The sequence below is a fragment of the Nerophis lumbriciformis genome, linkage group LG21, assembly GCF_033978685.3.
Source record: "Nerophis lumbriciformis linkage group LG21, RoL_Nlum_v2.1, whole genome shotgun sequence".
NCBI classification, from domain to species: domain Eukaryota; kingdom Metazoa; phylum Chordata; class Actinopteri; order Syngnathiformes; family Syngnathidae; genus Nerophis; species Nerophis lumbriciformis.
In genome coordinates this window covers 4460001-4478359 of record NC_084568.2, presented here as the reverse complement: position 1 = coordinate 4478359, position 18359 = coordinate 4460001, and the positions used below count along the sequence as shown (strand labels likewise).

Below are 18359 nucleotides of genomic sequence, written 5' to 3'. Positions count from 1 at the left end.
AGAAACTTTGTTTGCAAATATCTCATTTGGAATTTGATGCCTGCAACATGTTTAAAAAAAGCTGGCACAAGTGGCAAAAAAGACTGAGAACGTTGAGGAATGCTCATCAAACACTCATTTAAAGTTAAAGTTAAAGTATCAATGATTGTCACACACACACTAGGTGTGGCGAAATTATTCCCTGCATTTGACCCATCACCCTTGATCACCCCCTGGGAGGTGAGGGGAGCAGTGAGCAGCAGTGGTGGCCGCGCCCGGGAATCATTTTTTGGTGATTTAACCCCCAATTCCAACCCTTGATGCTGAGTGCCAAGCAGGGAGGTAATAGGTCCTATTTTTATAGTCTTTGGTATGACTCGGCCGGGGTTTGAACTCACGACCTACCCATCTCAGGGCGGACACTCTAACCACTATGCCACTGAGCAGGCTAATTTGACTAGCTATTTGGAACATCCCACAGGTGAACAGGCTAATTGGGAACAGGTGGGTGCCATGCAGGGCCGGCCCGTGGCATAGGCCGTATAGGCAAATGCTAAGGGCGCCGTCCATCAGGGGGCGCCACGCCAGTGCCACAAATGTTGGAGAAAAAAAAAAAAAAAGAAGAAGTTGGTACTATTATTTCTAAATACAAAAAATAATCCCACGTTAATTAAAATGCAAAGTAAAGCCTATTTAATAGAAATATTATTTGTTACAACATTACGCCCCCCCCTCCTCCCCCCGCACGGTGCGCCCCCTCCCTTCCCGTATCATGACTCTTTTTGGACGTCACCACATCAAAAAATCAACACAAGATGCCAAAACTGTCAGGTGCCCAGGGAAGAAAAAAGAGAAAAGAAGAGGAGGAGAAACGAGAAAAGACAGAGGTAGCAAGTAGGTAACGTTAGCCTACATGAAATTATTTGTCTGTTACAGAATGTGATAGTAACCTGGCTTTTTAGCATTAAGCTAATGTTACATGATTCGGCAATTGCTAATCAATAAATAGCTAGTTCTGTTTTAACGTCGGGTTAATATTGTGGAGGGGGCTAAATTGTTATGGAAAATAATAATGTAACGTTAGGTAATTACAGTACTCCCACCTTACATTCCTCAGGGACATTTCTTTCTTTCTTTAGTTTATTTGGAACATGAACACACTTACATCATAACACATCACACAATTTCATATCATTTCATTTTACATCATGCCCGAAAAGGAGTAGGAAGAAGCAAAGCTTATTTAATCCTACCCCTTTCCCACTTCAAAGCGTTTACAAATATATAGAATCATTTACTGACTTTTTATATAATAAAATAACATCTATGAATTAGTATACAACAGTTTTGTAATATGTAATTAATTAATTAATTCAGTCATTATTAACATACTGAGATGAAGAATATCTTATTTTCAATAAGGTTGAAAGTATTTCTCATAATTCTTCTTCTTTGTACTCTGTAAGCACTATTATTTTGAACAACCTCTTAAAGTGGATCATATCAGTACAATTTTTAACTTCTTTACTTAATCCATTCCATCATTTAATTCCACATACTGATATGCTAAAAGTTCTAAGTGTTGTACGTGCATATAAATGTTTGTATTAGATCTTTTAAGCAGGTGTTTTTTGTTTACATTGTTATTGCTTTCTGGTTAGCTAATGTTTGCCCTGCAGGTAATAGTCACTTGTCCACCCCTTTATATATTAGGTATAGTTGTAAGTAAAAAAAAAAAAAGGTCAAAGACAAAGCTATTCGGGTTCTTGTGAGTATATACACTTCACTGCCGATGTGGGGGGGGCGCCACCTAAAATCTTGCCTAGGGCGCCAGATTGGTTAGGGCCAGGCCTGGTGCCATGATTGGGTATAAAAGCAGCTTCCATGAAATGCTCAGTCATTCACAAACAAGGACGGGGCGAGAAAAATGTCCAACAGTTTAAGAACAACATTTCTCAACCAGGCTATTGCAAGGAATTTAGGGATCTCACCATCTACGGTCTGTAATATCACCAAAAGGTTCAGAGAATCTGGAGAAATCACTGCACGTAAGCGATGATATTACGGACCTTCGATCCCTCAGGCGGTACCGCATCAACAAGCGACATCAGTGTGTAAAGGATATCACCACATGGGCTCAGGAAGACTTCATAAAACCACTGTCAGTAGCGACAAACAGTAGCTACTGACAGTGGTTTTATGAAGTCTTCCTGAGCCCATGTGGTGATGGTGGAAACTTTACACTAGACTTCAGGCAACGTGGATCCTGTGCCTCTCCTGTCTTCCTCCAGACTCTGGGACCTCGATTTCCAAAGGAAATGCAAACCAAACCATCTGCTGGTGTCGGTCCACTCTGTTTCCTGAGATCCAGGGTCAACGCAGCCGTCTACCAGCAAGTTTTAGAGCACTTCATGCTTCCTGCTGCTGACCTGCTCTATGGAGATGGAGATTTCAAGTTCCAACAGGACTTGGCGCCTGCACACAGCGCAAAATCTACCCGTGCCTGGTTTACGGACCATGGTATTTCTGTTCTAAATTGGCCCGCCAACTCCCCTGACCTTAGCCCCATAGAAAATCTGTGGGGTATTGTGAAAAGGAAGATGCAGAATGCCAGACCCAAAAACGCAGAAGAGTTGAAGGCCACTATCAGAGCAACCTGGGCTCTCATAACACCTGAGCAGTGCCAGAAACTCATCGACTCCATGCCACGCCGCATTAACGCAGTAATTGAGGCAAAAGGAGCTCCAACCAAGTATTGAGTCTTGTACATGCTCATATTTTTCATTTTCATACTTTTCAGTTGGCCAACATTTCTAAAAATCCCTTTTTTGTATTAGCCTTAAGTAATATTCTAATTTTGTGACACACGGAATTTTGGATTTTTCATTTGTTGCCACTTCAAATCATCAAAATTAAATGAAATAAACATTTGAATGCATCAGTCTGTGTGCAATGAATAAATATAATGTACAAGTTACACCTTTTGAATGCAATTACTGAAATAAATCAAGTTTTTCTAAATATTCTAATTTACTGGCTTTTACCTGTAGAGTGACAGCAATTTAAAAGGGTCAGATAGATCATAGGTTTGAAACACGGTGATGAAGACATTTACGACTAAAGTTCTGATCAATCAAGTGCATACGACTCGATGATGCCGATGATACCGCCTTCTCCGAGTTAATGAGCGTTTACTGCAGTAAATTCTCATACAGTTCATAAATCTTCATTTCTGTCTATCAAAGCCTTGCGAAGTCAAACTTGACATTTCAAAACGATATAACGCATTCTCTCTCTGGAAGACATCTTCAAAAAGGAAACATGATGACGACCGTCACGCATGCACTTCATACTTACAGTGTCTAAAGAAATCCTCTTCAGAACCTTGAACCGTTTCTTGGGCTCTAATTTGTAGATGCACTTGTCTGTGACCAGCACGCCACGGTCTGTGCTTTTATTGAACCTGTTCACCTAAGACAGAAGAAAAGAGGTGGTTATGTTTCACATTTATGGTGTTTTTTTTTATTACATACATAATCTATACTATGGAAGGTCAAATGGGACAACATTTTATAAAAAGATCAATAATACATAACTTGTGTAATTTACTGTAAATTAAATGTAAAAATAAGTGTGTCATTTCATGTAAATTACATTCAATTACTTAAATGATTTTATTATCCCATGATTCAACTAATTATTTAATTATTTATTAATTATCTTATGAACCTGTCTGTCATTTTATCTGTCAAACTCACCCATCAAAGTCAGTGGGCGAGTCCTAACACCTGATTAGTTAACTGGCACTTCCACTTGTTTAAACCATTAAATCATCAAATAATTAATTAAATCATGAAATAATTCAATACATAATAAAATACTTAAATCATGAAATAGGTGGTTAAGTCATGAAATAAATACATTAACAAACAAACAATTATATCATGAAATAATGTATTGAATCATGAAATAATTTAAATTGTGAAATAATTAAAACAATTATTAAATATTCAAATTAATCATTAAAACATTCAATCATGAAATAATTCAGTACATCCTAAAATACTTTAATTAGTTGGATCATTAAATCATGAAATAAGTTGTTAAATCATGAACTATATTATCAAACAATTATATCATGAAATAATTAAAAATCATTGAATAATGTATTGAATCGTTAAATAATTTACCGTATTTTCCGCACTATAAGGCGCACCTAAAAACCACAAATTTTCTCAAAAGCTGACAGTGCGGCTTATAACCCGGTGCGCTTTATATATGGATAAATATTAAGATTCATTTTCATAAAGTTTCGGTCTCGCAACTTCGGTAAACAGCCGCCATCTTTTTTCCCGGTAGAACAGGAAGCGCTTCTTCTTCTACGCAAGCAACCGCCAAGGTAAGCACCCGCCCCCATAGAACAGGAAGCGCTTCTTCTTCTACTGTAAGCAACCACCCGCCCGCGTAGAAGAAGAAAAAGCGCGCGGATATCACCGTACGTTTCATTTCCTTTGTGTGTTTACATCTGTAAAGACCACAAAATGGCTCCTACTAAGCGACAGGTATACGGTTCATGAAAAGACGCAATCTCTCCATCCGCACACGGATTACTATTTCACAGCAACTGATATTCCTGTGAACCGCACTGTGGATACAACGGGAGCACGTACGGTGAATATTCGCACCACAGGGAATGAGAAGTCATCCTTCACTGTGGTTCTAGCTTGCCATGCTAATGGCCAGAAACTTCCACCCATGGTGATATTCAAAAGGAAGACCTTGCCAAAAGAGACCTTTCCAGCCGGCGTCATCATAAAAGCTAACTCGAAGGGATGGATGAAGAAAAGATGAGCGAGTGGTTAAGGTAAGTTTAAGTTTACGCGAAGAGGCCGGGTGGCTTTTTTCACGCAGCTCTGTCCATGTTGATATACGTATGTTTGTGATTGCACATTTGCGTACATTTTGGGAGTGAACAGAGTTGTTAGAACGCTGGTTTTTAATATATTATTAAAGTTTGACTGACCTATCTGACTGTTTTTTTGACATTCCTTTAGCGCAGTTAGATGCGGCTTACAACACGGGGCGGCTTATAGGTGGACAAAGTTTTGAAATATGCCGTTCATTGAAGGCGCGGCTTATAACCCAGGGCGCCTTATGGTGCGGAAAATACGGTAAATAGTGAAATAATTAAAACAATTATTAAATAATCAAATGAATCATTAAACCATTAAATAGTTTAATCATAAATTAAATTACTAAATAATTTATTATAATTTTACATTGAGTTGACGCATTTAAAACCACTTTTAAATAAGTAATTCCAATTATAATTCATCATTGACACATAGTCAATAATTTTTATTTTTATTTTTTTTCCATTTACTTTCGCTTCATTTGACCCTTTATGTCCTAAATCTATCCAATCACAATACGATTATTTAGAGAGAAATGCAAACAGTAGAAAAAAACAAGTTGTTAAATCACAAAATAAATACATTATCAAACAAAATTATATCATGAAATAATTAAATCATGAAATAATTTATTAAATCATGAAATAATGTAAATTGTGAAATAATAAAAAAAAGTTAATAATCAAATTAATCAAATAGTTCATCCATCCATCCATTTTCTACAACTTATTCCCTTCGGCTTCGCTGGAGCCTTTCTCAGCTCCAATTAAATGATTAAATACTTCAATATAATTTACATTGAGTTGTTGACACATGTAAAACTACTTTTACATATTTAATTACAATTAAAATTCATTATCGACACATTTAAGTCATTAGTATTTTTTTTTTTTTCTTTTTTTTATATTAAATTTTGCCCCATTTGACCCTTTATATTCTACATCTATCAAATCACAATAGGATTACGCAGATAAATGCAAACACAGAAGAAAAAAAACAACAGAAACATTCTCCACCAGATTTATGTGGCTGTACTCTCCATTGTCCTTATGAAGAATGTGACCATTAACATCCGCTGGGAGATAACAGCAAATTCAGCAAAATAATAAGAAAGTTCAGTCCTTTTCAGGGAAAGTCTTGCGCAATATATATACATCTATTTTCTACCGCTTGTCCCTTTTGGGGTGCTGGAGCCTATCTCAGCTGCAGATAGATAGAGAGATAGATTTTTTTTTTTTTTTCATGCTACCTTTTTAGCATTAATAAATCCCACTAGACATGAAAACACCAAAATCAGGGGTCCCCAAACTTTTTGACCCGGGGGCCGCATTGGGTTAAAAAATTTGGCCAGGGGCCGGTCCACCCCCCCTCCTGTTGTTGTTCACCTTTTGACACTTTGGGATTTAAATAAATGTTTGTAAACTGTTACCAACTGCGTGCCTTGCCATCCTTGGTTTGAAAGTCTGGTTTGCAAAGGTTACATTACCCTCACCCGAGGCAGGGTGTGACAAGTACCAATGATTGTCACACACACACACACTAGGTGTGGCAAAATTATTCTCTGCATTTGACCCATCACCCTTGATCACCCTCTGTGTAAGGGTGGCCGCGCCCGGGAATCGTTTTTGGTGATTTAACCCCCAATTCCAACCCTTGATTACATTAACTATGAACGATAAAACACTGAATATTGACAACATATGAACGTCACACCCCCTCTCCATCGACATATTTTACAATCTACAAAAATGCAACAGACATAGCGAAAAATGAACACGAAGGGTAAAAAAAAAACCCCCACTTACAATCGGATATATCTGATGTATCACTAAGCTTTAGAACTTTGTTGTAAAAATCTCCTTCCACATCCGTCCCTGACACCCGCATTTCAGGCTGAAAATCATTTTTTACCTTGAAAATCATTTTTTACCTTGAAAATTTTTTTTTACCTTGAAAATTTTTTTTACCTTGAAAATCATTTTTTACCTTGAAAGAAAAATTTTACCTTGAAAATTTTTTTTTACCTTAAAATTTTTTTTTACCTTGAAAATCATTTTTTACCTTAAAAAAATTTTTTACCTTAAAAATCATTTTTTACCTTGAAAATCATTTTTTACCTTGAAAAAAAAATTTTACCTTGAAAATTTTTTTTTACCTTGAAATCTTTTTTTTTTTTGAAAATCATTTTTTACCTTGAAAATCTTTTTTTTTTTTGAAAATCATTTTTTACCTTGAAAATCATTTTTTTTTTTGAAAATCATTTTTTACCTTGAAAATCTTTTTTTTTTTTGAAAATCATTTTGTACCTTGAAAATCTTTTTTTTTTTTTAAATCATTTTTTTACCTTGAAAATCATTTTTTACCTTGAAAAAACATTTTTACCTTGAAAATTGTTTTTTACCTTGAAAATTGTTTTTTACCTTGAAAATCATTTTTTACCTTAAAAGTTTTTTTTACCTTGAAAATCATTTTTTACCTTGAAAATCATTTTTTACCTTGAAAAAAAAATTTTACCTTGAAAATTTTTTTTTACCTTGAAAATCTTTTTTTTTTTTTGAAAATCATTTTTTACCTTGAAAATCTTTTTTTTTTTGAAAATCATTTTTTACCTTGAAAATCTTTTTTTTTTTTGAAAATCATTTTTTACCTTGAAAATCTTTTTTTACCTTGAAAATCATTTTTTACCTTGAAAAAAAAATTTTACCTTGAAAAATTGTTTTTACCTTAAAAATTTTTTTTACCTTGAAAATCATTTTTTTCTTTGAAAATCATTTTTTACCTTGAAAATCATTTTTTACCTTGAAAAAAAAATGTTACCTTGAAATTTTTTTTTTACCTTGAAAATCATTTTTTACCTTGAAAATCATTTTTTACCTTGAAAATCATTTTTAACCTTGAAAAAAATTTTTTTTTACCATAGTAACTAATTAGATTACCATAGTAAATAGTATATCATGCAAAAGTGCAGATTCCAACCATTGAATTACTTTGTATAATTCAAGACTTACGCTCATTTGAAAACATCACTGCCCATCATAATAAAAAATAAAAAAAATCGACAACATTCTTCTTGGGACCATTTTTCAACCTGAGGTAGTTCCAAAAAAGAAGCTTCAGGAAGGGGGGGGGGGGACAGGTCCGGTAGCCATGGATGAAGTGCTGGCTGTCCAGAGTCGGGACCCGGGGTGGACCGCTCGCCTGTGCATCGGTTGGGAACATCTCTGCGCTGCTGACCCGTCTCCGCTCGGGATGGTTTCCTGCTGGCCCCACTATGGACTGGACTCTTACTATTATGTTGGATCCACTATGGACTGGACTCTTACTATTATGTTGGATCCACTATGGACTGGACTCTCACAATATTATGTCAGACCCACTCAACATCCATTGCATTCGGTCTCCCCTAGAGGGTGGGTTACCCACATATGCGGTCCTCTCCAAGGTTTCTCATAGTCATTCACATCGACGTCACACTGGGGTGAGTTTTTCCTTGCCCTTATGTGGGCTTTGTACAGAGGATGTCGTTGTGGCTTGTGCAGCCCTTTGAGACACTTGTGATTTAGGGCTATATAAATAAACATTGATTGATTGATTGATCATAATGGCAGCTACAGTTTCCACCTAAAAGATCTAACAAAATATTTTGGGGACGATTGAAAAGCCTTAATTTGCCCAGGTCTGGTGTAACACATTAAACTGTAGTTTTCCTGCAATATTCTGCTAAAATCTGATGTGGTCTATAAGTGAAAAGGAAGCAGCCAAAGACAGAAGATTCAAGTGGCTACCAAGGCGGCGATATTATTTCCCACGTTATTTACCATCCTGCAGAAGCCCGAGAAGAGGACTTGACTGTACTCGTCTTTGTTCCTCAGCTCCCGGGAGAAGCGAACGAAGCCAGAACTGGACTCCGGGCAGTCTCGCACCTGCCGGGAATCAAAGACATGTATTATTGCCAGAAATCAGCTGATTCTACACAAGCACATTTCATTCGTTGCAAAAACTCTCTGTGACCTTGTTCGGCTATTTTTAATGATTGTCGTCGTAATATTTGTAAAGTTACAGAGGACTTAAAAGTTATTTGCAGATGATACAACTGTGTTTTGTTCAGGAGAGAACACACACAAGCTACCGTATTTTCCGCACTATTAGCCGCACCTAAAAACCACAAATTTACTCAAAAGCTGACAGTGCGGCTTATAACCCGGTGCGCTTTATATATGGATTAATATTAAGATTCATTTTCATAAAGTTTCGGTCTCGCAACTACGGTAAACAGCCGCCATCTTTTTTCCCCGTAGAAGAGGAAGTGCTTCTTCTTCTACGCAAGCAACCGCCAAGGTAAGCACCCGCCCCCATAGAACAGGAAGCGCTTCTTCTTCTACTGTAAGCAACCACCCGCCCGCGTAGAAGAAGAAAAAGCGCGCGGATATTACGTTTCATTTCCTTTGTGTGTTTACATCTGTAAAGACCACAAAATGGCTCCTACTAAGCGACAGGTTTCCGGTTCATGAAAAGACGCAATCTCTCCATCCGCACACGGACTACTATTTCACAGCAACTGCCTAAAGACTTTCAAGAAAAGCTGGCTACTTTCCGTGCATATTGTAAAAACAAGATAGCTGAAAAAAAGATCCGGCCAGAGAACATTATCAACATGGACGAGGTTCCACTGACTTTTGATATTCCTGTGAACCGCACTGTGGATACAACGGGAGCACGTACGGTGAATATTCGCACCACAGGGAATGAGAAGTCATCCTTCACTGTGGTTCTAGCTTGCCATGCTAATGGCCAGAAACTTCCACCCATGGTGATATTCAAAAGGAAGACCTTGCCAAAAGAGACCTTTCCAGCCGGCGTCATCATAAAAGCTAACTCGAAGGGATGGATGGATGAAGAAAAGATGAGCGAGTGGTTAAGGGAAGTTTACGCGAAGAGGCCGGGTGGCTTTTTTCACGCAGCTCCGTCCATGTTGATATACGACTCCATGCGCGCCCACATCACGCTGGTTTTTAATATATTATTAAAGTTTGACTGACCTATCCGACTGTTCTTTTGACATTCCTTTAGCGCAGTTAGATGCGGCTTATAACACGGGGCGGCTTATAGGTGGACAAAGTTTTGAAATATGTCGTTCATTGAAGGCGCGGCTTATAACCCAGGGCGGCTTATGGTGCGGAAAATACGGTAATACAAATAAATGAACAAAGTAAAAAGACGGTTTGACAAAAACAGACTATCTTTGAATCTCAGTAAAACTAAAATAATCCTATTTGGTAACAGTAGAAGAGAAAGTCAAACACAAATACAAACAGACGGAGTAGACATTGAAAGGGTAAAATAACACATTTTTGGGTGTAATAATACCGTATTTTTCGGACTATAAGTCGTAGTTTTTTTCATAGTTTGGCCGGGCTCCAGTGCGACTTATATGTTTTTTTCCTTTTTTATTATGCATTTTCGGCAGGTGCGACTTATACTCCGAAAAATACGGTAAATTACAAAATGAACTGGAAACCCATCCATCCATTTTCTACTGCTTATTCCCTTCGGAGTCGCGGGGGGCGCTGGAGCCTATCTCGGCTACAATCGGGCGGAAATTAACTGGAAACCTCATATAAAAAATATATTACATAAAGTAGCAAGAAACACGTCAATAATGAATAAAGCTAAATATTTTCTGGACCAAAAATCACTTCATATTCTCTTCTGCTCACTCGTGTTCCATATCGGAGTTATTGTGTAGAAATATGGGGAAACAACTACAAATGTGCGCTTCATTCACTAACTGTGCTACAGGAAAGATCAATTAGAATTAAAGCTGCAAGCAGCGATGGCCGGGACCGAATTTGAGGGCTCATAAAATCCAAACCGGCGCAGTAATTAAAACTCTTTCATCAACTTTTAATCAGAAGGGTTCAATCTCTCTCCTGTGGTAATTTGAAGCCGACACGACAAACGCGCTCAGAGGAGATCATGTTTGAAAAAAGGTGACCGGTTTTTACAAAACTTTTGTTTTGAAGGGGGGATTGCAAACTTCCTGTTGATTTTTGCTGGGGGTTGTCAGTATATGAAATGTAGGTCTAAGTGAAACCTACATAGAGTGTTTCATGTCTCTAAGACGTTCCTACTGGAAGTTACAGGCAGTTTTGTCTGAGTTTTCCTCCTATGAGCAGTTGTGTCTGTGGTTTCTTCCTAGGGGGCGCGAGAGCGCAATTTTGAGTTTTGGGGTTTGGGTTTTTTATTAGATCGCAATTTTTGCCAGTCCTGATGTGTGTGTCCAGTTTGGTGAGTTTTGAAGCTTGTTAAGGGGGTCAAATTACAGCTCAAAAAGGCAAAAGTGACTGTTTTTACTAACATTTTATTTTGAAGGGGGGAATTGCCAACTTCCTGTTGATTTTTGCTGACGGATGTTAATGTATGAAATCTAGGTCTAAGTTAGACTTACATAGAGGTTTTTGTTTCATGTCTCTACGACATTCCTACTGGAAGTTACAAGCAGTTTTGTCTGTGTTTTTTCCTAGGGGCCGCTAGAGCGCAATTTTGAGTTTTGAGGTTTTGTTTCTTTATTAGATGGCAATTTTCGCCAGTCCTGATGTGTGGGTCAAATATGGTGAGTTTTGAAGCATGTTAAGGGGGTCAAATTAGAGCTCAAAGAGGCGGCGGAATAATAATAATATTAGCGTATTTGGCAGGTGCTAGTCCTAAGTGTCCCAATACTTTTGTCTACTTTTAGTCTGAAGTGTCCCAAGACTTTTGTCTAGTGTACCTACCTTGTCTGCATTGTGTGGGCACGTTGGTGCTTCCTGCTTTTAAGCAGCCATCTTAAAAAAAGAGCAGCGCAGCAGCATCAGCGCAGCGGTTCTTTGAAGGCTCATAAAATCAAAACCGGAGCAGTTATAAAAAAAGCGCTTCTGTTGTTGTAATCACAAGGGTTCAATCTCTCTCCTGTGTTAGTTTGAAGGCGAAACGACAAACGCGCTTTGAAGGAAGGTGACCGGTTTTTACAAAAAATTTGTTTTGAAGGGGGAATAGCAAACTTCCTGTTGATTTTTGCTGGGGGTTGTCAATTTATGAAATGTAGGTCTAAGTGAGACCTACGGAGAGGTTTTTGTTTCATGTCTCTCCGACCTTCCCAGTGGGAGTTACAGGCAGTTTTGTCATTTTTTTCTTCCGAGGAGCAGTTTTTTCTCCGTTTTATTAAAAAATTGCTGTAGAGCGCAATTTTTAAATTTGGGGTTAGGTTTTTTTTTTATTAGATCGCAATTTTTGCCAGTCCTGATGTGTGTGTTCAGTTTGGTGAGTTTTGAAGCGTGTTAAGGGGGTCAAATGACAGCTCAAAAAGGCAAAAGAGACTGTTTTTAGTACTTGTTTGTCTTGAAGGGGGAATTGCCAACTTCCTGTTGATTTTAGCCCAAGAATGTACTATTATGAAATCTAGATCTGAGTCAGACCTACATAGAGGTTTTTGTTTCATGTCTCTCCGACCTTCCTAGTTACAGGCAGTCTAGTTTTTTTTTTTCCTAGGGGGCGCTACAGCGCAATTTTGAGTTTTGGGGTTCGGTTTTTTTATTAAAATGCAATTTTCGCATAATGTTGGATATAGAGAACATACAAACCCTTTATTTATTGTACCAAAAATATTGAAATTCAACAATTTGGTGCATTTGCAAACAGCTAAAATTATGTACAAAGCAAACTATAATCTGCTACTATAATCTGCTACCCAAAAATGTCTTCTCAACAAAAGAGGAGAAATGTAACCTTCGCGGAAAATCTAATTTAAAACATTTAATATAACTGTACGCGGATTAAGCAAATAAATCCAACAAAGCACCAACATGATTCCGTTTAAGAAACTGTTCAAACTACAAGTGTTCACAAAGTACACAGAACAAGAATTATGAACATCTCCAAACCCCCAAGGCATCAAATTCCAAATGAGCTAATATTCGCAAAAAAATAACAAAGTTTACCAATTCAAACGTTAAGTATCTTGTCTTTGCAGTCTATTCAATTGAATATAATATAACAGTCCGGATGGTTCTTTTCCTCTTTGGTCCGGAGGACACGACGTCCACAGTTTCCAAAAACAATTTGATTTGTGGACTCGTCAGACCACAGAACACTTTTCCACTTTGCATCAGTCCATCTTAGATGAACTCGGGGCCCAGCGAAGCCGGCGGCGTTTCTGGGTGTTGTTGATAAAATGGCTATCGCTTTGCATAGTAGTTTAAACTTGCACTTACAGATGTAGCGACCAACTATAGTTACTGACAGTGGTTTTTCTAATGTGTTCCTGAGCCCATGTGGTGATATCCTTTACACACTGATGTCGCTTTTTGATGCGGTACCGCCCGAGGGATTGATTTGCCACTTAGGTGCAGGGATTGCTCCAGATTCTCTGAACCTTTTGATGATATTACGGACCGTAGATGGTGAAATCCCTAAATTCCTTGCAATAGCCTGGTTGAGAAATGTTGTTCTTAAACAATTTGCTCATGCATTTGTTGACAAAGTGGTGACCCTCTCACCCCATCCTTGTTTGTGAATGACTGAGCATTTCATGGAAGCTGCTTTTATACCCAATCATGGCACCCACTTCTTCCTAATTAGCCTGTTCACCTGTGGGATGTTCCAAATAAGTGTTCGATAAAGTCTTTTCTGCCACTTGTGCCAGCTTTTTTGAAACATGTTGCAGGCATCAAATTCCAAATGAGCTAATATTTGCAAAAAATAACGTTTTCCAGTTTGAATGTTAAATATCTTGTCTTTGCAGTCTATTCAATTGAATATTAGTTGAAAAGGATTTGCAAATCATTGTATTCTGTTTTTATTTACCATTTACACAACGTGACAACTTCACTGGTTTTGGGGTTCGTAAACACTTTGATTTTGAATTTTCTTTTTTTTTAACTCAATCATATATTAGTACTTTGACTTTTTTTTCATTCCATAATTGACTTCCACATACTATCGGGTTCTTTTGGCTCATGGGACTCCTGAGGCAGCGGACAGGTACCGACAGGCCAAGCGGTGTGCGGCTTCAGCGGTCGCGGAGGCAAAAACTCGGACGTGGGAGGAGTTCGGGGAGGCCATGGAAAACGACTTCCGGACGGCTTCGAAGCGATTCTGGACCACCATCCGCCGCCTCAGGAAGGGGAAGCAGTGCAGTGTCAACACCGTGTATGGTGAGGATGGTGTTCTGCTGACCTCGACTGCGGATGTTGTGGATCGGTGGAGGGAATACTTCGAAGACCTCCTCAATCCTACCAGCACGTCTTCCTATGAGGAAGCAGGGCCTGGGGAATCTGTGGTGGGCTCTCCTATTTCTGGGGCTGAGGTTGCCGAGGTAGTTAAAAAGCTCCTCGGTGGCAAGGCCCCGGGGGTGGATGAGATCCGCCCGGAGTTCCTTAAGGCTCTGGATGTTGTGGGGCTGTCTTGGTTGACAAGACTCTGCAACATCGCGTGGACATCGGGGGCGGTACCTCTGGATTGGCAGACCGGGGTGGTGGTTCCTCTCTTTAAGAAGGGGAACCGGAGGGTGTGTTCCAACTATCGTGGGATCACACTCCTCAGCCTTCCCGGTAAGGTCTATTCAGGTGTACTGGAGAGGAGGCTACGCCGGATAGTCGAACCTCGGATTCAGGAGGAACAGTGTGGTTTTCGTCCTGGTCGTGGAACTGTGGACCAGCTCTATACTCTCGGCAGGGTCCTTGAGGGTGCATGGGAGTTTGCCCAACCAGTCTACATGTGCTTTGTGGACTTGGAGAAGGCATTCGACCGTGTACCCCGGGAAGTCCTGTGGGGAGTGCTCAGAGAGTATGGGGTAACGGACTGTCTTATTGTGGCAGTCCGCTCCCTGTATAATCAGTGCCAGAGCTTGGTCCGCATTGCCGGCAGTAAGTCGGACACGTTTCCAGTGAGGGTTGGACTCCGCCAAGGCTGCCCTTTGTCACCGATTCTGTTCATAACCTTTATGGACAGAATTTCTAGGCGCAGTCAGGGCGTTGAGGGGATCTGGTTTGGTGGCTGCAGGATTAGGTCACTGCTATTTGCAGATGATGTGGTCCTGATGGCTTCCTCTGGCCAAGATCTTCAGCTCTCACTGGATCGGTTCGCAGCCGAGTGTGAAGCGACTGGGATGGGAATCAGCACCTCCAAATCCGAGTCCATGGTTCTCTCCTGGAAAAGGGTGGAGTGCCATCTCCGGGTTGGGGAGGAGATCTTGCCCCAAGTGGAGGAGTTCAAGTACCTCGGAGTCTTGTTCACGAGTGAGGGAAGAGAGGATCGTGAGATCGACAGGCGGATCGGTGCGGCGTCTTCAGTAATGCGGACGCTGTATCGATCCGTTGTGGTGAAGAAGGAGCTGAGCCGGAAGGCAAAGCTCTCAATTTACCGGTCGATCTACGTTCCCATCCTCACCTATGGTCATGAGCTTTGGGTTATGACCGAAAGGACAAGATCACGGGTACAAGCGGCCGAAATGAATTTCCTCCGCCGGGTGGCGGGGCTCTCCCTTAGAGATAGGGTGAGAAGCTCTGCCACCCGGGGGGAGCTCAAAGTAAAGCCGCTGCTCCTCCACATCGAGAGGAGCCAGATGAGGTGGTTCGGGCATCTGGTCAGGATGCCACCCGAACGCCTCCCTAGGGAGGTGTTTAGGGCACGTCCGACCGGTAGGAGGCCGCGGGGAAGACCCAGGACACGCTGGAAAGACTATCTCTCCCGGCTGGCCTGGGAACGCCTCGGGATCCCCCGGGAAGAGCTGGACGAAGTGGCTGGGGAGAGGAAAGTCTGGGCTTCCCTGCTTAGGCTGCTGCCCCCGCGACCCGACATCGGATAAGCGGAAGAAGATGGATGGATGGATGGACTTCCACATACCGATATGCTAAAAGTCTTAAGTGTTGTACATGCATACAGATATTTCAAGTTATTATTTCATATTTTCTCTAAGATTATACTTCTCCTCCTTTGTTGAGAAGAATTGTTGTACATTCTTGGGCATCAGGTGCATCATTTTAGCTGTGTGTCAAAGCACCACAAGCAAACAATGTGACCGAGGCAGAGTGCCGAAATATGACCCAAACTTACAATAAGCGCGACTTTTATGAATAGATTGGTATTCAAACTAAAAACACAATGTTCATTCATCATTTCAACAAACATGAATCACAACTTGGCTAGTCAATAAAACTGAGAGGGTCCATCCATCCATCCATCTTCTTCCGCTTATCCGAGGTCGGGTCGCGGGGGCAGCAGCCTAAGCAGGGAAGCCCAGACTTCCCTCTCCCCAGCCACTTCATCCAGCTCCTCCCGGGGGACCCCGAGGCGTTCCCAGGCCAGCCGGGAGACATAGTCTTCCCAACGTGTCCTGGGTCTTCCCCGCGGCCTCCTACCGGTCGGACGTGCCCTAAACACCTCCCTAGGGAGGCGTTCGGGTGGCATCCTGACCAGATGCCCGAACCACCTCATCTGGCTCCTCTCCATGTGGAGGAGCAGCGGCTTTACTTTGAGCTCCCCCCGGATGACAGAGCTTCTCACCCTATCTCTAAGGGAGAGCCCCGCCACCCGGCGGAGGAAACTCATTTCGGCCGCTTGTACCCGTGATCTTGTCCTTTCGGTCATAACCCAAAGCTCATGACCATAGGTGAGGATGGGAACGTAGATCGACCGGTAAATTGAGAGCTTTGCCTTCCGGCTCAGCTCCTTCTTCACCACAACGGGCCGATACAGCGTCCGCGTTACTGAAGACACCGCACCGATCCGCCTGTCGATCTCACGATCCACTCTTCCCTCACTCGTGAACAAGACTCCGAGGTACTTGAACTCCTCCACTTGGGGCAGGGTCTCCTCCCCAACCCGGAGATGGCACTCCACCCTTTTCCGGGCGAGAACCATGGACTCGGACTTGGAGGTGCTGATTCTCATCCCAGTCGCTTCACACTCAGCTGCGAACCGATCCAGTGAGAGCTGAAGATCCTGGCCAGATGAAGCCATCAGGACCACATCATCTGGGGCGGTATAGCTCGGTTGGTAGAGCGGCCGTGCCAGCAACTTGAGGGTTGCAGGTTCGATCCCCGCTTCCGCCATCCTAGTCACTGCTGTTGTGTCCTTGGGCAAGACACTTTACCCACCTGCTCCCAGTGCCACCCACACTGGTTTAAATGTAACTTAGATATTGGCTTTCACTATGTAAAGCGCTTTGAGTCACTAGAGAAGAGCGCTATATAAATATAATTCACTTCACTTCACTTCATCTGCAAAAAGCAGAGACCTAATCCTGCAGCCACCAAACCAGATCCCCTCAACGCCTTGACTGCGCCTAGAAATTCTGTCCATAAAAGTTATGAACAGAATCGGTGACAAAGGGCAGCCTTGGCGGAGTCCAACCCTCACTGGAAACGTGTCCGACTTACTACCGGCAATGCGGACCAAGCTCTGGCACTGATCATACAGGGAGCGGACCGCCACAATCAGACAGTCCGATACCCCATACTCTCTGAGCACTCCCCACAGGACTTCCCGAGGGACACGGTCGAATGCCTTCTCCAAGTCCACAAAACCCATGTAGACTGGTTGGGCAAACTCCCATGCACCCTCAAGGACCCTGCCGAGAGTATAGAGCTGGTCCACAGTTCCACGACCAGGACGAAAACCACACTGTTCCTCCCGAATCCGAGGTTGGACTATCCGGCGTAGCCTCCTCTCCAGTACACCTGAATAGACCTTACCGGGAAGGCTGAGGAGTGTGATCCCACGATAGTTAGAACACACCCTCCGGTTCCCCTTCTCAAAGAGAGGAACCACCACCCCGGTCTGCCAATCCAGTGGCACCGCCCCCGATGTCCACGCGATGCTGCAGAGTGGAACTGAGAGGGTACAGTATTTTATTTGACCAATTGGCAACACAATAAAAGACTAGGATGCTAAGACTGGGAAACAGCCCATCATAAACAGTAAGTGTAAAGTATGTTATCATTTCCCAAAACTAGAAATAATAAATTGTTTGTTCCCTTGCTCTAATTCTTTCTTTCCTGCTGCACCTCCTGTGCTAGTTCTGTCACACATGCTACAAATCAAGCTCGAAGCATTACGAGCGTTTATAGGTCTTTGTAGAATTAAGTCCGCGTCACGTGAAGCCGGCGGCCTGAATGAGACATTGGAGTCACGGGCCGCCATGGGAGGAGTGACTCGGGACTGTGCTGAGGTCATACTCGCGCTGGCTGAAGGCCTCCCTTAAAACCTGCGGCTACCAAACGACCTCAGATTAGCTCCTCATAGAACAGAGAGTGGGATTCAGAGGATGACTGTGCTCACAAGTGCCTTGGGCATAATGTTTACTTGGGAGGGTTGTGACATGCATACTTCGGATAACCGGAAGAAGATGGTTATATATATATATATATATATATATATATATATATATATATATATATATATATATATATACACACACACACACAGGTA

The 18359-nt window shown here is 41.4% G+C and overlaps 1 protein-coding gene across 2 annotated transcripts in view; it reads right to left on the bottom strand.

Moving 5' to 3' along the window:
• myo1g (myosin IG) overlaps positions 1-18359 on the bottom strand; it is a 213946-nt gene that overhangs the window by 68630 nt on the left and 126957 nt on the right. For both annotated transcript variants that reach the window (XM_061983202.1, XM_061983203.1), the window contains 2 exons: positions 8711-8815; positions 3337-3450 (listed from right to left, as the gene is read on the bottom strand). In XM_061983202.1, coding sequence (XP_061839186.1) covers positions 3337-3450; positions 8711-8815 — 219 coding nt within the window. The remainder of the gene's footprint in view (positions 1-3336; positions 3451-8710; positions 8816-18359) is intronic.